Here is a 21,153-nt window from a genome sequence, read left to right as displayed (position 1 = left end):
CATTCTATTATAACTTGTCATGACAGTGAGTGCTTGGTTGTATTGGCACAGTACAATGTTGCCATAATACCATAATAATGCCATATTTTTTTGATGCTATGGCAGTTGTAATGAGCGTGTAATATTGTTAGTTGTTGTTATGTGTCATGTCAATAGTCGTGGGCAGCCGTGGCCCACTGGTTAGCACTCTGGCCTTGTAACCGGAGGGTTGCCGGTTCGAGCCCCGACCAGTGGGCTGCGGCTGAAGTGCCCTTGAGCAAGGCACCTAACCCCTCACTGCTCCCCGAGCGCCGCCGTTGTAGCAGGCAGCTCACTGCGCCGGGATTAGTGTGTGCTTCACCTCACTGTGTGTTCACTGTGTGCTGTTTGTGTTTCACTAATTCACCGATTGGGTTAAATGCAGAGACCAAATTTCCCTCACGGGATCAAAAAAGTATATATACTTATATATAATAATGGCAACAACACGCTGCTATATCATTGAACACCCTAATTAATTCCTATTAACCCTATTAATTCAAAACTGGATAGGATAACTGACTGTCATAACATATGAAAGTCTATAGTAAAGTGTATAGCAATTTGTTTGTCATGATCGCCAACCATAGACAAAGAGTGAAGTCTATGACTCTGTAGTGTCTCTTTCATCCTCTGGAGGATGCTTAAAAACACATTCCAAACAGAAAGTACCTAGCAGGCCTCGGAGGCCCAAGTCGGTGGTCAGCTGGCTTTTTGATCATTCTATTCTGCTCCACTGGCGCGTCGGGGTCCGGTTCGCCCTGTCGGGACTTATTTTCCCAATAATGACCGGCATTCTATACATTATCCCTTACGTATTCTATATTCTATTCTATTCTGTTCTTAGGTGGTCAGCAAGCTGAGGGTGGCTGTTTTGTTGCACTTTTTTCTATGCATAAATTATTCACTGATAGAACCATATTAATTTATTCTGTTATAAAATCTAGTGACAGGGTACATGAAAACAATTGTAGCAGATAATGAGCAAAAAGCCAGCACCACCAACCGTTGTTGACATCAGCGGACTGCACTACAACAGGAAGGCATCCTAATGCTATCTGAGATGCTGGCGTCATCTCACATGACTAAGAATGAGTGACATATTAAGGCCTATAACAAATATTTTCTAATAATGCTCTGTCTTTACACTTGTCTAATCATGCTCTGTCATTAATACTTCTGCCTTTAGTATGGCCATTTACTGAAATTGATCTGCAATAGGCTATGTCAGTCGAAAGCAGTAAGACCACACTTTCTGACACACATAGCCATAGGCTCATTCCATAGGCTCTTGCTATTTTGCAATTATAACTTTAAAAGGGTTGATTGGGGTGTTGTTTTGGCTTAGTCTATGTCCCATAACCCAGCAGGGAAATGCTCAGACAGCACTGGTGCCATGGGTTCAGAGGCCAGGGTGCACAGATTCATGAGGAATCTCTGAGGCCTATCCTGTACAGTAAGTCACTTTGGAGATGAGGAATCTCCATCTGTATTCTGCACAGTAAGTCACTTTGGAGAAAAGTGTACTGTTTGACAATACAATGCAAAATGCAGAATGAGCAGTGAAGAGTCCGAGAGAGGATGACCTGGGATATCTCATTACTCATGAAATGCCTCTCGTCCAATCAGATAATAGCAAATCATTAGACTAGACTAAACTGTTGTAAAATACTATTGTGTCACATACTCAGTATCTCTGACTCAACTGGTTAAGTGGGTAGGGTATTTGTCCTTTCTACCAACCAGAAATAGCTATAATCTTGTGTTTACAGCTCGCTTGTTGTATGCCAACTACTTTTGGAGTATGGCTATGGCTCCAGCATCTAAACAGGCCTTCTACATGCAGTAGAATCCAAGAAATTTCAGAATGCATAGAGTGAATCTAAAAAATGTCGAAAATAGGTTTGTCCTCTTGACCACAAATAAGACATTCAATAAATCTTACAGGATTAAAATGCTCATAGACCTATAATAATTAAGGGCCTACAGTAGTCATATGCAATCCTGCACTAGCCTACTGTCAGTGATTCACTACACCAATAAGTGAACCACATGACGATGCCCTTCAACTGTAAAAAAAAGAGGTGTTAATATGCTGGCAAAGTGAGGCTGCATTCAGAACTGAAAGAGGATGTGTGAGACATTGTGTGGGAGAGTGCTAGTGTGGGATAACGTTCAAAAGTGACGAAGTAACAGCACACTAAACATACCAGAGAGCGTTGCCTTGGGAACAGTGGGTTGGCTTGTCACTGGTGACCTCCTGTGGATGAAAGAGGAAGTGCATGAAACAGAAGTGTGTGAGAGCGCCCTCTTCTGGCTCAAAATGCCAACAACTCCACTCAGTGAAAGGAGAGATTGTTAATTCCTCAGATAATAATTACATGGCACTGGTAGTGAGTGTGTGTGTGTGGGGGGGGGGGGGGTTGTGGGTGGGGGAGGGGTCTGCAATTTACGAATGAAAATTCAAGAGCTGCTTGTCATAGAAATGTTTCCTCAAGTGCTCATTAAGACAACATGGAAATGAAATTTTGCTGTCACACAATAAACACGAACGCCATTAGCCATGCACGACCCCCCAGACACACAGACAACCAACCCTACCCTCGTTCTGAGGAACCACTCAGTGTGCCACGTTTGACTCCGGCTGGACACGAACTCACCCAGGAGAGGTGTCACAGCCGGACGGGTTTCTGACAGGCTCCACGCTTGACGGGTCAGCATAACACACGCCGACGCATGGAGGCCTCTTCCTCAGAATGAGGGCTTGGTCAGACATGTACAGGCACTTCCCACATTTAGAGAGAGAGAGAGAGAGAGAGAGAGAGCAGAATGGGGGGTGTTGTGTGTGTGTACTCTCAGGGTGCCACAGAGGAGTGCAGAGGGAAGCACACTGATAGCAGCAGTAGTTCAGAACACAGACAGTAAGGTGCTGCAGGAAGGGAAGATGTGTAGCCTATTCGAAAGGGAAACTGACCCGAGAACAGACTGCCCTCATCAAGCTAATCCAGGCCAGATCAAATAGATGGATAGAGAGAGAGAGAGATAGAGAGAGAGAGAGAGAATAGATAGATAAGGTAGGGTATTTTATTAAGGCTCAAAGGCAAAAAAGACATAAACTGGAGCTATTGGAATAAGCTCCCTCTTGCACAACACCATTTGGTATTGTCCAGGGGCCAAATCTGTCCCAAAATCAGCTACTTCTCAGAATAACATATCAGGGAAAATTTCAGGCATGTTGCTAGAGTGAGGGCAGGCCAGGTATGTGTAGGCAATGGCTCAGAGCGAAAGAGAGTAAAGCGAGAAAGAGAGAGAGTGTGCGAGCAAGCTGTCTCAGGACAAAGAATAAAAATGCATTCCATACGCGGTTATTGTAGAGAGGAATCTGGGGAGGATGGGCAGCCATGCAATCCCTCCCAGAGAGAAGCTGACCCTGAGACAGAGCCGGCGCGAATCTGGCGCAGGACTGGCACGGATCTGACGCTGAAGTGGAACAGTCTGGCACAGATCCTGACATTGGCACCAGATCAAGACCGGATCCGTAGCAGAGTCGGCTACTCCAGGGGGGAGACATGAGGCGACCATCACACAGCACAGATGACACACTTATTCATGGTAACAGAAAAGACATACACAGCCAGCCACACACACACACATAAACACACATAAACACACACACACACACACACACACACACACACAAAAGGTGGCGCCGTCAGCACCATTGGTGGTGAGTTGCGGTGGGGAGAGAGGGAGACAGGGGTGAGGGACATGTTGGCTGCTGGCATACTGACTTGTTAGTAGTAGGTGAGGTGGTGACATTGGCGAGAATGGTGAAGTTGCTTCTTACAGTTCGGAGGCTGGCCAACACCTGGAGAATGAGAAACATGAACAAAGGTGGGCATGCTGTGCCCAAGGGGCCATAACACACATAGACACACACACACAGACGATACACACACACACACACACACACGCTCACTCACTCACTCACTCACTCACACACACACACACGCACGCACACACACGCACACACACACACACACACACACACACATACACACCTGTTGAGGAGAGAACGGACTGTGTGGCTTACCTGAGCAAAAGGAGTAACTATGAGGTCCTCAGCATGGCTGGTGTGGGGGGTGAGAATTGAAGTGGGTCAGAGACAGTGAGTGAAAAGGGTAAAAAAGAGAGTGAGATAAAGAAGGAGAGAGATAGAGGGAAGAAAGGACACAGATGGAAGAGAGAGAGACCATTAGTGTCAAGCACCATTGCATCATGGCCATCTCATGAGAGTGCAACCCTCCTGACCAGCAAGTTTACTACTGCCTCAGCAGTTTCCGTCTAACAAATTAGGAAAGCAGTGATGTAAGACACACACGACCCGAGCACTTCTCCAGTGCCAGCATCTCCCACAGGTCATTATGTCTTCAGTTCAAACACTTCAGCACGATGGTGGTGGGCGCTAACGCTAGCACTACTGCTACTGCCTGCTATACTGCTGGCCTGGGACAAGCCTTGGCAGCTGTTTGATGGGAGCTGCGTGGACAGAGGAAGACAGCCCACAGATGGCCTGGCCAGTGCTCACCACTCGCTGTTGATGGAGGAGTTGCGGGACATGGTCTTGGGCGACATGTCATAGTCCGAGTCGGAGCGGTACAGGAAGGACTCCCGCCGCTGGCTCTGCGGGAAGGACGGATGGAGCACCAGGCCTGGACTCGCCTGCGAATCCATGGGACTGCGGCCAGGAGATGGCCCATTCTCCCCATCGAAACTGGAGAGGGAGAGAGAGAGAGAGAGAACGAGGGATAAATGAGGGGATGGAGGGGGGGGAGAGAGAGAAATAACAAAGGAAGGAATGAGAGATGGAGAGGGAGGAGAAAAGAAAGACAGAGGAAGAGAAGAGATAGATTTGGTGAAAGAAAAGAGGAAAGGGATAGGGGAAGAGTGGGGGATAGAGAGCGACAATGAGGAGGGAAAGATAAAAAGAGGAAGAGTTAGAGAAAAATACAGTGGGGGACATAATGAGAAAAGAGAGATGAAGAGAGCATAGTTATCAGAATGCTCAGGGGACACTGCTAAACCAATACATTCGGACTCCCTGGCCGACAGAACATGAGCCCAAATCATCACCGGAGACGAGGCTGCCTCTACCCGTAACGCGCCAGGATATACAGGAATCTCCAGCTTGCAACTTGACCGCTGAGGCGAGCTGAAAGCAATGCAATGCGATATCTGCCTCAGGACAAGCACGGACAAAAACAAATTGATTTGATTCCTCATTATGTTGTGCTTGTTGCAGCGAAAATCATCTCAGGCAAACATTATTTTGATAGTTTCAGGGGGGAAGGCTCACCGAGTCACTTTCATTTTTGAATGGAATCCCCTCCTCAGCGGGTGTTATGGAAAATTGTGACGCCGAAGTACAGCAATTAACTCCATTTGGAGCAATTTGGTGAAATGAGCCCTTTCCGCACCGACATGAATATATTTAAGTCTGGGCTGTCCATGTTACTATGAAAAAGCCTGTTTTTACCAAAGTTATACAGATACAAGAGCTATCAGTGTGAAATGTGTGCATGATAGCTTGTGAATATGTAGGCTACTACTCTCTGTTTCTGCAACATTAAGTTGAGGTCAAAGTTTAATCTCATAATTTTGGGTTTAATTACTGGCTTACCCTGGCACAACATCATGATATGAATCAATTATAATAACCTTAATTATTAAATTTTCTAGCAATCTCCAGAACACAAAGTGAATCTCCACAAGGTCATGAAGTCAACCAGGCCTGACGGCTCAGCTGCAACACGTCACTGTGACGAGGTCACAAGTGACACCTTGGGAAGCACATTAGTAAACTGGTGCCCTGAGGTTTCCTGTTGCGGCCTGTACGTTTTAGCGCATTCTCACCTCGTTAGAGCCCTTATCAGCAGCAAAAACCTACACAGGCACCTCTTTATCAGCCTGCAACACACGGAGCAATCCTGATAGTTTCACGATTCGTGAGTTCAAAACAAGAAAACACATTTTTAAGTGCCATGTTTAATGAAATAAAACATATGTACAGAGACTCTACTTTAACACACCAACATGTGGAACCTCCTGGGGACACCGCTGGTCTGCAGCATATCAACATAGCACTTTTCACATTTATTGGAAGCCCTGGTAAAGTTGAGTGAAAAGAGGTATAGAAATCATATTTTGGTGATTTATCTGAGTCCAACAATGAATACAACAATAAAAAAAATCCAAATTTATTGTGAGAAAAAATGATGCACCCTAAAGCGAAAAAAAGAGGGTGCCAATGGGTGTGGAGGGCGCTGTACCTGAAACCCCGGTGGAGAGAGCGTCTGCGCTCCTGAATGCTGCGGTTGAGCCTCATGCGTCTGAAGAGGGCATTCCCACAGCTGCTGCGACCTGGTTCAGAGATCGGCGGGGAGCTGACCGGTGAGGACGGGGCAAATTCCCCGGACACGAGGTCGTCAGCCTCACCCTCCTCCGCTCCAATCTGCCACATCAGTTTCTTCTGTGCCATCACAGCGCAGACAGGCTGTGCGTGTGAGAGAGAGAGAGAGTCTGTCTGGGGTAAGTGGTCTCCTGTCAACTTAGTTTGTATCGCCTTTCGCACCGTGAGCTTTTCACCCACTCCAGCACTTTTAGTGAAACGCTCGCTCTGCCGTCACTCGGGCCTTCCGTCGGGGCCTCCACTGAGGAAATCTCCTGTGTCCCACCTCCCCAGTGCCTGTGTCTTCCTGTCCCAGACAGCAGCGGTCCTTTAAGCAGTCGCCCTGGTCCCTATCCACACCTCCCGCTCTGGTCCCTCCAGCCCCGAGGTCTCCTCCTCAACTGGCCCTTAATCCTGCAGCCAGAGTGTGCCACTGGTTCTTTGACGTCTCTGCGACAGACGAGTTCTTATCATCGTTTAGATCGTGACCATGCAGCTCCCACGGCAGTTTGGTGCTGTGTTTGTCCGTTGCTCTTGTAAAGGCTGGCAGGGGAGTATCTGGCTGTGTGTGTGTGTGTGTCATGGGTATGTGTGTGTGTCCTGCGTGTGTGTGTGTGTGTATATAGAGGCCGTCTTTGACTACACACAAACACACACATATAAACACACAGGGACGTCCCACAACCAGCAGCTTCTCCTTTTCCTCAGAGCCTCACGTACACACAAGTCTGTTTCTGTGTTTCTGTTCACACCTTTTGGACAGTCAACTGTGAACCCTTAGGCATGGCTCTCTCTCCCCCTCCCCCTCTCCCTCTCTCTCTCTTTCTTGTTTTCAGCGTGCTTCTTTCTCTTACTGTTCTTTGCTTCTGAGCAGGTCCTTTTTCTGGTCTTCTTACGGAAGAAAAAAGTTGTTTACGGTTTTCCTCTGCAATACGCAAGTTCCTCTCTCGCGCGGGCTCGCTCTCTTGCAGACTCAAGTCTCCCGTGTCTTGGTTTCCACACAACTTTTGGTGTCACACATATAAAGTTCTTCAACAGTCAAGTTCTTCTCTCCCTCTGTCTCTCTCTTTCTCTGCAGCTTTCCCTCTCTCTCCTTCTCTCTATCCCTGGCTCTCTATCCCCCTCTTATCTAAGTACTGACAGAGCTCCTCTCGTGGCAACAGGAAGACTGATCGACTCGAGCAAAAGACCAAAGGCGGTTGCGCAATATGGGTAAGAATGCAGAGAATCGGAGCAGGCGGGCGAGCGAGTGCAGAGAAAAAGAGGGTGAAAGAGAGGAGAGAGGTAGAGCATGGAAATTGGAAAGAGGAGTGGAGGGACGGAGTGACTCACCTCCTATCTAAATGTTTATATTTCCTGAGCGCCTGAAGCACGCCGTGTTTCATAGCCAAACAGTTCGTGTTTGCCCAAAAACAATTCCTGCGGAGGGCAGTGGGCATAACAGTGCATCATAACTGACCATAAATATAGCCTAAACATGCTGACCATGCAACTTATCCGTCATTCTGATCTCATGCTTCAAAATAATGGTTTTGTTATTATGAGGAACGCATTTCAACTCACTTTGCGTGGTGTGTGTGTGTGCATGTCGGACTGTATTTTGTTTGTACTGTATGTGTGTACATGCAGCATATCTGGACAACCAGAGAGAGAAGGAGAGGGTAAGAGGGAGAAGACAAGAGAGACAGAGGAAGTAAGAGAGGGAAAGAGAAGAAGAGAGAGAGAGAGAGAGAGAGAGAGAGAGAGAGAGTCATTTTGAAGGGGGCGAAAAGAAAGCTGCTGCATAAATTGCAGGCAACACCCCGCAGCAACCAGCAGCTCAAAGACTGCACAGAGCAACAAACAATGGGAATAAGATGCCATGTCAACCAGTCTTTTCTCCCTATCCTTTCCCTGTTATACTCTCTCTCTTTCTCTCTCCCCTCTCTCCATCCCCCCCTTTCTCCATCTCTCTATCTCTCTCTTTGTCACTGTTCTGTCTCTTCCCAGATTCTCTGCCTCTTTCCTTGTAATTTGTGTCTGTGAGAGTGACTCAGCCTAGAAGAAAGGCAGAGCAGAATGCACGCTGGTGTACTCAGCCTCTCGCTTGCTTATGGGGCAGTGAAGACCCCCTCTCTCTCTCTCTCTCTCTTTCTTTCTCTCTCTATCTGTGCACACACTCCGAGGCGACAAAACGCCACAGCGCCAGGACCCACTATCTCACAGCGAGGAAGAGGAGAGATGTGCTGTGAGACACAGCTGGCAGGCTTCAGAAGATTTTTGGGGGCTTTTTAAAAATATAAATGCGGAGAGACAGATTTAATTTGCATGGCTGATATAGCGCAATGGAAAATAAAAAAATAAATAAAAAATAAAAAACACACTTTACTAATGCACCTCGAAACGAGGCAATTATTTTGCATAAATAATTAATGAAGAAAAACAGACTTAGACTTAGCAGGGGACAAGCACCACACACACACACACACACACACATACACATACACATACACACACACACACACACACACACACACACACACATACACATACCACACAAACACACACACACACACACACACACACTCACACACACAGCCAGACATTCAGACACACACACTCTCTTGGATGCAACACAAATGCACACACACATGCACAAACGCACACAGACATGCTCACATACATACCAATACGCACACACAGTCTTTCCTCCACAGCACCCCCCCCCCAAACACACACACACACACAGTCTATTGCACACGTACACATACACACACACACACACAGTCTATTGCAAGCATGCACACACACACACAGAGAGAGTCTATTGCACACACACACACACACACACACAGACTATTGCACACATGTGCGCGCACACACACACACACACATACAGTACACAAAAGCACAGGCTGATTACAGGATACGTGACTGCTCACTCTTTTGCTGGAGCGATAACAGAGCCCCTGTAGGGAAGCAGGAGGGACAATGAGCTGATGATCAGAGCTGTCTCTGGGGGGGGTCAGGCGCCTCTCTCCTCGCTAAGAGAGAGAGGGATGACACCCTCACATCAGAACCCTCACAACCTGGTGGAAAACACACACACACACAACTCTCTCTCAGATACACAACCCTAACAATCACCTACAATATAAACACAAATACACACACATACACACACACAAATGAGGTAGCTCTCTTTCCCTTTCTCACACACACACACACACATTCATCTACTGCAAATACAAGCACACACACACACACACACACACACACATTCCCTCATATTTCCCTCACAGGATCAAAAGAGTATATATACTTATATACTTATTCATCTACTGCAAATACAAGCACACACACACACACATACATACACACCATTGTTTGGTCTGGTTAAGTGCATCCTGTATCCACTCCATCACTCCAGAAGTAAATGCCAAATCTTGGAGAGGTGCTGTCTGCAAACTGCACCTAACGAGCAGGAGCTGAAGCACCGACCCATGACATTACTGAGGGCCACCTGAGCAGACCCACTGCTCTGCCATGCTATCATTAAATGAATCATAACGGTCTCAAACTACCGCACAATACACACACACACACACACACACTTACAAAAACAGACTACGTGTGTACATAAATTGTGCTACGATGGCTTCCCCTCAATGAGATATGTAACACAGCACCACATCACACAACAACACAACCCATTGCGTAAGCTGAGCCGGAGTATCAATTATCTATTGTGTGTAGCGGCAACATGCACCATCAATTAACTTAATGTGGCATCTACTTTTAGCTTTGCACGGTAATAGGACTGCCTATTCTCCTGCGGGCATCAAACAAGGCGTGGGTACTGGCTTACAGGCAATCACCCCCCCCCCCCCATCCCCCTACACTCCCCTGACCAGCACAGGGGTTTGGTCAGTATGCAAGAGCTTTTGAACGCAAGTCATTGTGCCTTACAATTCCAGGCCTCTCAGTGGTGGTGGTCGTGGTGAGAAAGCATAAAGCCGTCTCTAATTGAAGAGCGGATGAATAAGTGGTGGATGAAAGGCAGATATGAGAGGGGGAGTATTGAGGTTGAGACCCGAGACGCTAGGGGCAGTGCGGGTATGAAGCCGTGTGCAGAAGGTCGGAGCTGTGGAGAGTGGCGTGGAGAGGTGGGGAGGAGTGGACAGTGGCGTGGAGAGGTGGGGAGGAGTGGACAGTGGCGTGGAGAGGTGGGGCGGAGTGTGGGGAGGAGTGGACAGTGGCGTGGAGAGGTGGGGAGGGGCACTAAGTGGAGCACCTGCCTCTTTAAAGACAATTTGAGTATACAGTTTGTGATTCAGATTAGATTACATTAGAGTACATTGCATGAGTGAGAAAGACAATATGAGCACAGCACAATGAAACACACAAGCACAATGAAATGCATGGCATATTATAAGCACACAGACAGACATGCACACACACACACACACACACACACACACACACACACACACACACACACACACACACACACACACACACACACAGTAGATACACAATACACCTATGCACAAGAAAAACACATGGTATACAGTATGAACACAAACAAATTTAAAGACATCTGTATCTACAAACAGTGAACTTTTGGCCGTTTGTTGATATTAAAACTCCTCAAAGATCTCCTTGGTTACGATGCATACACCATTCATCACTGTAACAATTTTACTTGTGCTTTTTTATTTATATAACTTGACCAACCCTCCCAGACAGACACACATGCACACACACAGATACACACACACACACACCAATGGAAACGTGCGCACGCACGCACGCACACACACACACACACACGCACACACACACACACACACCGCTCATACAGCAAAAGCAATGAATTTGATTATGTTCCATTAATACCCAGGGTTTTAAAGGCCTTTGAAGTCTGAGTCAATGGCTTGATTGGATTCATTGGATTTATTAAAGTCAACGGTCTATAAGGGACGGTGCAGAGGATTTATTGACCAGGAGCGAGTCCCCTCCTGCTGACCTCTCCGACTGGTCACTGCCCATTAACACACTGGGCCTGCTGCAGTCCCCCTGGTCTTGGAGGGCCAGATGGGCTCCCATCAGCCCTGACGGATCCCTGATTCCCCAGCAGGCTGCAGCCAGCAGCAGTGCTGTCATGGCCTGCCTCTCTATCACTCTATCAGCCCAGCCAGCACCACTCTCAGTCATCAAGTGGAACAGCTCATTCTGAGAGCAGCAGCAGAGAGAGAGAGGGGGGGGGGGGGGGAAGAAATGAAGATAGAGAGATAATGGAAAAGAGACAGAGAGATGGAGAGAGAGAGAGGGAGGTGAAGGGAGAGAGAGAAGAGAGAGGGAGAGAGAGGGGTGGGAGAGAAAGATGGAGAGAGAGGGAGGTGAAGGGAGAGATAGAGAGAGAGTAGAGAGAGGAAGAGATAGGGAAGGAGGAGGAAAATATGGAGAGACCGGGGGAAAGAGAAAGACTCACAGCATGCGGGAAAGAGAGAAAGGGCCCCTGTAAAAAAAGTGTCCCCTCTCCCCACAAGTTCATGATTAAGCTCTCCTCCACCCCCCTCCTCCCCCCTCCTCCCCCCTCCAGCCGGAGCTGCAGTCTGAATACAGACTGACAGTTATTTCCTGCCCCCGCTTCCGTGGCTGGCAAGCGCAGATGCTCATTTCCACGTGCCCTCTCCCATCTCCTCTCCTCCTCCCTCTCTCTCTATATCTCCTCTCTTCCTCTCTCTCTCTACATCTCATCACCTCCTCCCTTTCTCTCTATATCTCCTCTCTTCCTCTCTCTCTCTCTACATCTCATCACCTCCTCCCTTTCTCTATGTCTCCTCTCTTCCTCTCTCTCTCTCTACATCTCATCTTTTTCTCTCTCTCCCATCTCCTCTCTTCCTCTCTCTCTACATCTCCTCTCCTCCCTCTCCCTCTCTCTCTACATCTCCCCTCCTCCCTCTCTCTCTCTCTTTCTCTCTCTCTCTACATCTCCTCTCCTCTCTATATATATATCTCCTCTCCTCCTCCCCTCTCTCTACATCTTCTCTTCTCTCTACATCTCCTTTTCTCCCCAAATCTATGTACATATCTCTCTTATTGCATCATTGCTTTTCTATATGTTTCTCTCTTCCTGTCTCTGGTTCTTTCTTATCCTCTCTGCTGCATCCTCTCTGTCTCCCTGTCTCTTCTTCTTCTCTGTCTCCTCTTAATCTTTGGTTCTTCATTTCTCTATTTCTATACCTCTCTTTCTCTCATCCAGTTTCTAGTTCTCTATCACTTGTTCCATCTCTGTCTACCTGCCTGTCTTTATTCCTCTGGCTCTCTATATCTTCTCCTGTCGTTCCCCAGTGTTTTGCAGCTCTCCTCTCAAACTGTCTCTACACCTTTAACTCCTCTGCCTATACATCCTCCGTTCCATTTCTCTCCATCCCTCTCTATCTTTATTTTTGTCCCTCTCTCTCCTTCTCTTTTCCTCTCCCTCATCCAGCTCTCTCCTGTAAGCAGCTCATTTCGTCTGGGCATTTACCACCTGGCTGATTGCTATGCGTGGGGGTGCTGCTGGCTGTGGAGGGGCAATGAAGAGAGAGACAGAGAGAGAGAGAGAGAGAAACAGACAGACAAACAGACGGAGAGGAGGAAAAGGAGGAGGCAGGAGGAGGAGAGAGAGAGGGAGGGAACAAGGGAGAAGAGCTTGAGAGAGAGAGCGCGAGAGAGCTTGAGAAAGAGAGAGCAGATTTCCACACAAATGCTGTAAAAAAAACAAAAAACAAAAAAATTGTGTCTGAGGTTTTGATGCTGCGGCTTGAATTCCCCTCTCTTAAATGGACCAAGGGGTCCGTCTGGAGCGTCCATCTCTAATCCTACTGCCCAACCCCTACCGTGCAGCCTTGCCACAGCCTTGCCACATCCAGCACCCACGATGCCCACAGCACTCAACGCTGCCCTCCAGCCACCAGCTCCAGCCACCAGCCCCCCACACAGGCAGAGCGCCAGGCAGGCAGGTTGGCACAGTCCCCTCCGCGTGCACACTTAATCCCTCACATCCGCTCTCAGATGAGTGACCAGGCCTAGGAGGGTGCCACCTGGGCACTGTGCCCTGTCCTGCGTGGGACCCTGGGTGAGACTAAGACACTGGCCCCGGCACAAGGGAACTCTTGGAAGAGTGCGGCAGAGCTGTCCAGTAGAAGCCCACTGAACAGTGCGGTGGAAAGAGCGCGCGGCGCTGGGCGATTTTAGCGCGGTCGGGTGGGTGGTGTGGTTTTCCTCCACTGTCCCCTGCGACGCTGTGGTCAGATAGATGGCACTCTCAGGGATTATGGCAGATTATCCTGCAAACAGTGCCAGAGACTCCATTCATGAGGTCCGGGAACACAAACGCACAACTATTCATACACACATACACACAAGTACATGCACAAATACAGTACACACAGGCACACACACATATTTATACACACATACACACATACACACACACACACACAAACATATTCATACACATATACTCCCCCCCCCCCCCCCCCCCCACCCCCCACACACACACACACAGGCCCCGGATCCCTAGTGTCTGCCTTTCAGGATGAGGCTTAGCAGGGACACTCAGCACACCACAGAAATCTGCACACAATCATCTGAGTCAGAAGCCCATGGGGAGCAGCGCGGCTTTATATGAGTGCCATAGCCTATTAGGCTCGCCCACTCCTCCATCATCCCCACTGCTGGGGAAAGTTACGCAGAGGGGGACCTGGAGCAAGACGCCATCCGTATGCCTACAACTGAACCATTAAGCCAGGCAGGAATGCAGTACGTGCCTCGGTGCCAGGAGCAGCTGGTCGTGTGGACGTGCTCGGGGAGGGCGTCCAGTCAGCACACATATGTCGGCTGGCCCTGGGAGAGGGCGGGCGGCGGGTCTCAGTGTAGCTCTTGGGGCCTTTCCTCCTTCTGGCTCTGCACTCTGCAGGCTTTTCCATTTTCCATCTGACTGCGTGACACACCTGCCTGGGCTTGGTAATGGCAGTCGTAGCTCGTAACGGAGGTTAGCATTGAGCTAAGTGCATTTAATTAGCTGTGCTTTTACACGGGGAGGACGCACGCACATGATGTGCACGGAGAGAGGGACAGATGTTGTGCCGCAACCATTTCAAAGCCACTCTCCCCCTATCTCTCTCTTTTTTTTTCTCTCTGTCTCTCTCTCGCTCTCTCTCTCTCTCTCTCTCTCTCTTCAGCCTCGGTGCGTCTTGCTGTGCTGGATCAAGGAAGCAGGATTGGGAGGAGAAAGGGACGTGGTTTGTCAGGCACTCTCAGTGCTTCTCTTGTCTCCAACACGACACTCCCCGCTGTATTGTAAATCATCTATCGATCCCTCTTCCAAACCACCCAATTGATGTCAGTGTAATTACCAAAGGCCTTGATGAACTAATGAACTACATCAGGTGTGTTAAACCGGAACACAAGCTCTGCTGATGAGTTTGGCCAAGGATGCAGTACAGGGAATGATGATAACATGCAGAACGTGGATTGAAGACTGAGTGTCCCTGGGCTACGCCATTCTGATTTGGTGGAGAAACCAGTTTCGTCAACTAAGTATCTGACAGCTTAGAAGAACATTCCGGAAATTCACATAGAACTCTTGGTTCAAGGGCTGGCCCTTAGCTTATCTGGGCCTCCTGGGCTGAGTTTGAGCAGAGAAATAGTATTTTTGGTCCCAGGTGATTAATCCCACGTATTTCACTGTGTTCCTCCGCGCGTTTGCACAGACCCACTAGGGACAGACTTCAGCTTGCATTACTCTTACATTTCCCCAGCCTTGTCTCCACACAAGAATTCTTCCCCGTGCGTTGCTATAAATACCATCTGTCATTTTTTATTTACTCGCACGCCGTTCGCCCTCAAATACCACGTCACGAATCGGCTTCAGACAGACGACATGTTTATGCCAGTCGATGAGTGAGTGGAACCTCGGAGGGGTTTTCTCTCTCCAGACATCTCTAATGGCTGCCCTGGCCCCTGACAGGAGCCATATGCTCAGTCCTCAATGCTGAACCTCATCCATCATCACACAGCCATTCACTCTTTCTCTCTCTCGCTCGCTAGCTCTTGCTCTGTTTCTCTTTCTCTCTCTTTTTGAGCCTTTCACTTAGTGCTACTAGCTGGGCTGGATCAGTGTGTCAGTGAGTATCGATTTACCACTGCAACCTGTATAATTATCTGTCCGCACACACAACACAGCTCAACACACACGCACACACACACATACACGCGCACACACACACACACACAGGCCATCGTAGAGAAGAGGGTACCTCTAGGGTGCCCTTAGGTACCTGCCAAATACACCCACACCTATCCCCCCCTCCTCCCACACACACACACACACACACACACCACCTCAACACTCCACCCATGGAAATTACCCTGCCACAACCAGGGAGACACTTCACACTGGGGGGGGGGAATACACACAAAGAAAATATGACCAAAAAAGACATAAATAAGAGTTGTTTAAAGGGGCATTTCCTGTGAGTGCGCAGTGTTAACACGCTTTGGTGCATCGGGGTGTCAGGGGGAGCTCCCGCACAAGTGTTTGTTTTTAATGAGCAGCGGTGCCTTCCCTCGCAGACACGCACAACCCCTCTTGGAGCTACCGCTCCCTCAGACACCGAAAGGAGGAGGAGGACGACGAGGAGGAAGATGTCACTCTTTTCTTCATTTGTTTATATCAGTAGTTTCAATTTGCCCTTGCTCTGTTTGTTTAGTGAAGCTTTAAGACCTTAACACATCTCTGTGTATGTGAAGAATGCACATTTTGGGAGTGTCTGTTTATCAGGGTATTGTACGCCCCTTATTTAACATAAGGGATGGACATGAGGGGATTTGGAGGGGCTTTTGGGGGTCTCTACCATCTTTTCTCCTTTGCCAATGTAGATGGCCAGGACTCCCTGGCAGAAGATATATTGTATCCTGGATAAATAAATAGATAAATAAAAATAAAATGTTTGATATAACAGGAACTTTTTAGCTCTGGTTTTGCAGGAGAGGAGCTGTGGGAGCCGGAGAGATGGGAGAGAGAGAGAGATACAGACAAACAGAAAGACAAAATACGAGAAAGTAAAAGAGAGGGAGGGGACAGAGAGCGGAGGAGAGGTGCGGTGGCCCAGATGGATCGACTGATACGGGAGTCGCCTCTGTGGGCAGACAGATGGAGCGACACGCGTTGCCTCCATCAGAGATCGTCTTCGTCTCCTCCAGCGGTGCAGCAGCAGAAGTGCAGCAGTCGGAGCGCTTCCAAAAAGTAACGGCTGAATTGCCATGTGCTCTGTATTGACTGAGCAGTGATCTGAAAGTACATATCGGAGCTTGCTGAGAAATTCCATTTAGTAATGCAATAGGGCTGTATTGACCTGTTAATAAAAATCAATTGAACTTAATTTCCCACCCTGATGTCTAGGCACTCTAATAGGCATTTGAGAGCTAAGTATATACAAAGGAAAGCAGAAACACGCATCCTGGAGACATTTATAAGTGGTATGCATGAATGCTCCAAGTATAACCTTGGACTACACACACACACAGGCAAGTTTCGCCGGGATGCATGTGGAGCGTGGTGACGCAAATGTCTTCCCCCTTCATCGTTTTGGTGTGACGTCGGCGTTCCTGCAAACAGGCGAACAGAAGTCAGGGAGGCTGACGTGCTGCTCACGCTCGTCTCTCTCTCTCTCCATTTTGATCTCTCCGCTCCACACCGCTCTTCTCTCTCTCTCTCTCTCTCTCTCTCTCTCCATTTTGATCTCTCCGCTCCACACCTGCTCGGCATGTGCTTGCAGAAGCCGGCGCGCACGTACATCAGCGGAGGCTCTTTTAATGTTGTGCACCACGCTGCAGCCCTGGCCCAATCCACTGTGCGCAGCCCACACAAGAACCAGTATTTTTAGCCGCGCGCCCTGTCTCTTAGATGGAAAGCGTAACTCCCTCTCTGCAGACTGAGGCTGCCAAAGCTCTGTTATTTTAATCCAGACTGGGGAGAGAGAGAGAGAGAGAGAGAGAGAGAGAGAGAGAGGAAGAGAGAAAGAGATAGGGAACGAGAGTGAGTCATCAAGAGCTACCTTTGTGTCACTGTAGCCCTCTGCCATCTATCTATCTATCTATCTATCTCTACCCTTTTAGAGTAGAAAATTTCAAATCTAATCTATCTCCTCTATTTTCCTTAGTACAGCTTCATTAGCCAGTTAACAAATGATATAAATTCATAAATGAATGCCGTCAGCAATCAATTAGCCACACCAAATGTGTGAGATGCGCAGATACGAATGGCAGAAACATTATGCACACATTACAGACGCTAAACTGTATCCATTCAGATGAAGACAGCAGGTAGGATACCAGGGAAGCACAGGCAGAATGCAATTGTGCTTCTCTTTCTGAGAGATGACAGACCTCAACAATGCAGCCCTAAATCCTTCCATCCAACACACCCTGTTCGGGCTATAAAAAAAAAAACATTTTTTTGCAAGTTATGTTTTTGCAAGAGGTCTGGAAGCTAATAAGCAGGGTTTCTAAGCACAGGGTTGATTCAAGATGGGCTCTGAGATTAAGAGTGGGCTCACAAATAACTGAAAAGGTATCACAAGGTGTTCACAGAGGACCAGCAGATTAATAAGGGAACAATAGCTGAAGAGTGGGGTGATTATCCTAGCAGATAATACAAGCAAAAGTAGCAATTAGCTGGGAAAAGGAGTATAGATTATGTGTGTTTTATATTATATGTGTACCCTTGAGGGCTTTAAAACAAAGCTGATTGTGTCATTATCTGTTCTGTCCATCATAATCTTCATAAAGGATAAATGACATTAAACTCTACATGCCTCACTGCGTTGATGTCCATGTCGTGTTACAGACTGGCTACAAGCGCTTGAGGCCTCTGCTGTGGAGCTTGGGGACTTGTTAGTTTTTTTTCTCCGTTGCTGGACAGAAACCTGCTGCTCGGCCCGTTTTCTAAGGCAGCGCTTTTACACAGCCAGGAGTTTAGTAGTCTCATGAGCATGTGACATCATGGCGAGAGAGCAATGTTTGTGGACAACTGGACTGAATTTTAGTCAATGTAGGCTAAACGGACTCTCCTCCTTAAAGCCACCACAACTTTAGGCATCTTTATCAGTCTAAATAGACCTCAACAGTCCCGCCCACAGCTGATTCTGAAAGTAAGAATTCAATAAAATTTCTCCCTTAAAAACCCTTAAAGGTGTAGGTTTTTGAACGTTCTAAGTTCCGCAACAATTGAAGGTTCTAAAATTCTATGTTTAATTCAATGAACCCAGATATTCTTTAGAATGTTCATTTCTCAACATTCCCGTCACACTGTGACGGTACTCCTTTAAGGGTTAACAGTTGGAGTATAAGCCGTTAAATCGTAACCGTCCATATTAGACTTAAAACCAGCTATGGCATGACTAAGCGATTGTATGGTCATATAGAAGCCAAAAGTTAATGGGGCATGAACCTTGTTTTGAGGGAAAAAGTTTTTATTCACGATTGAACAGAAAAGTATTACACTACCCAAAATCCTAATGTGCAAAAGCGGCTGTTGGCTCGTTGCTCGCTGGAATCAAGATGGCTACCGAGGCTGTCACAACCAATGTGTGGCCGTTCGAAAAAGTTGAAAGTTGAATTTACTCAATGGAAACAGAAGGAACTTAGTCATCTTCTTGTTTGAGATTAAAATAGAAACATGTTAAGCTATCGTTAGGCTGCCAATGTTTGAATGTTGTAAGAAATAAAATGTTTGTAAGAAATACAATGTTTGAAAATATGTAGCAAACAGTTTTGTACCTGACTATTTTTATTTTATTTTCGTTTTTTTACTCGAAATGATATGTTAAGGCATGGTCAAAAACTCTTATACAATTTTTTCCAGATGTCGATTGGAGAAATGAATGAGAAGCTTTCTTCCAGAAACTAAGCTCTCTCGGAGGAGGGGTGGGACTACTGAGGGCTTTGGCACTGCCACTTTGAACTTCACCTTCATGAGGTCTTCTATTGGTGTTTTGAATGTTTTTCACCATTGAAACACATAAAGAATGCTAATCCATCCCATGCCACACATACCACAACCTCCATGGTTGTCTCCAGACACAGTACAGTATGTTGTGATATCTGTTTCTGTATGTTTTTTGTATTCAGAAGTGGTTGCTGTTCAGAGACTAGCCTTTCAAATGTACCACATGGATCAAGTGTCTGTCGATTTTGCTCTGCTTTTCGAGGCCTTCAAGCTTTTTTTTCCCTGGGAGCCAACAGGCAGCTCTGAGCAATGCTAGAAATTGTCCAAGAATCATCTGCATCGGCCATGAGCTCTGCGTATTATTTCAGAGGTTTAGCTCCTGGGTTAGCACTACCATGGGGACTGCTCTGGTAATTCCGCAACAAAACACTGATATTATCTCATGCCGAGACTTGGTATTCATTTTCACTGGTGTGGCATCCGTCTCTGCAGTTTTCGGAAGCTGATATTCACATACACACACATACACACTAACACACACACACACATACACACTAACACACACACACATTGTTGTGATTTTCCGCTCGTTACCCGGTGGATGGATCTATGATGAAGCCCGTTCGTGTGCAACATTAATGCTGACAGATGTCATATTTCAAAGAGGCACCATTGGCAGGAAGACAGTCAGGCACAACATTAGCAAGAGATGAACTATATCTGGAGAACCAGGAGTGGTATGATAGGGTAAGAAAGTGGCACGTGAAGGGCCGTGAGGTGTGTGTGTGTGTGTGTGGTGGGGGGGGGGGGGGGGTTTAAAAGCAGGGCTTCTAGTAACGGGCTTGAACACCTCACAGGAGCCACTGCGGAGAGAGCCTATGAATCAGCAGTATGGCAAAACAGACTGGATGTCTCCCACTCTGTGTCCCTGGTCTCATGCAGATTTTGCAATAACGCTCACACATTACGAGGACATGCTCACACACACATACGCTCGCAACCGAGCACCGAGCCAATGCCAAACCCTGCCGAGGGTATCAGTTGGCAGCTTGTAATTTAGAGAAAGCAAAAAGCCCGGTCACGTGGTGCCACCCCTCACCCAGTGCCAAAGAACGGGTACCCCCCCCCCCCACCCCCCGCGCCTCTTTCCTTCCTCTCCTTCGCCCCCATGATCCCCAATGACAAATTCAAATGCACTGTTATCGTAAACGATAGGTTCAGTCGGTAAACAAACTGTTCCGGTGACAAGTTCCAGTTTCTCAGTGAATGTACATGCACTCTCTCTATCCCTCACACACATACGCGCACACACACACACACACACACACACACACACACACACATACATACACACACACATCATCATCATCAGCCTATGACAGTAGTGCCTGAAGGGGTGCAAAACAGCATAACATGGATCCAGCAGTGGGGAGGAAATAAACAATTCTGCATTCATTTAGACTTATATAGACACACAGACATATCTGCACATGCACACGTGTCAAAATACACACGCACACACACACAAACACAACCCTGCATACACATAGATACACACAAACACAGCCCCGCATACACATACTGTAGATACACACAAACACATCGAACACACACGTACACATGCACAAAGATGCACACAAAACACACATCAGTACACAAACACGTCTAAAGATGCACACATGGCTTTGCATGCAACCACAAGGGC

The 21,153-nt window shown here is 47.5% G+C and overlaps 1 protein-coding gene across 5 annotated transcripts in view; it reads right to left on the bottom strand.

Moving 5' to 3' along the window:
• pde4a (phosphodiesterase 4A, cAMP-specific) overlaps nt 1-21,153 on the bottom strand; it is a 58,158-nt gene that overhangs the window by 17,699 nt on the left and 19,306 nt on the right. Inside the window, exons 1-7 of one of the 5 annotated variants that reach the window (XM_042086495.1) lie at nt 6,348-7,743; nt 4,607-4,792; nt 4,112-4,148; nt 3,810-3,886; nt 3,380-3,620; nt 2,679-2,803; nt 2,229-2,278 (exon numbers count right to left, since the gene is read on the bottom strand). In XM_042086495.1, coding sequence (XP_041942429.1) covers nt 2,229-2,278; nt 2,679-2,803; nt 3,380-3,620; nt 3,810-3,886; nt 4,112-4,148; nt 4,607-4,792; nt 6,348-6,556 — 925 coding nt within the window. In that variant the 5' untranslated portion in view covers nt 6,557-7,743. Of the gene's footprint in view, nt 1-2,228; nt 2,279-2,678; nt 2,804-3,379; nt 3,621-3,809; nt 3,887-4,111; nt 4,149-4,606; nt 4,793-6,347; nt 7,744-21,153 lie in introns of those variants that run through there. The other 4 variants (XM_042086496.1, XM_042086497.1, XM_042086499.1 and 1 more) reach the window with 4 other exon arrangements.

This window comes from Alosa sapidissima, chromosome 3 (assembly GCF_018492685.1).
Source record: "Alosa sapidissima isolate fAloSap1 chromosome 3, fAloSap1.pri, whole genome shotgun sequence".
In the NCBI taxonomy this organism is placed as follows: domain Eukaryota; kingdom Metazoa; phylum Chordata; class Actinopteri; order Clupeiformes; family Clupeidae; genus Alosa; species Alosa sapidissima.
Note: the sequence above shows the minus strand (reverse complement) of the source record. Positions and strands in the feature narration are given on the sequence as shown.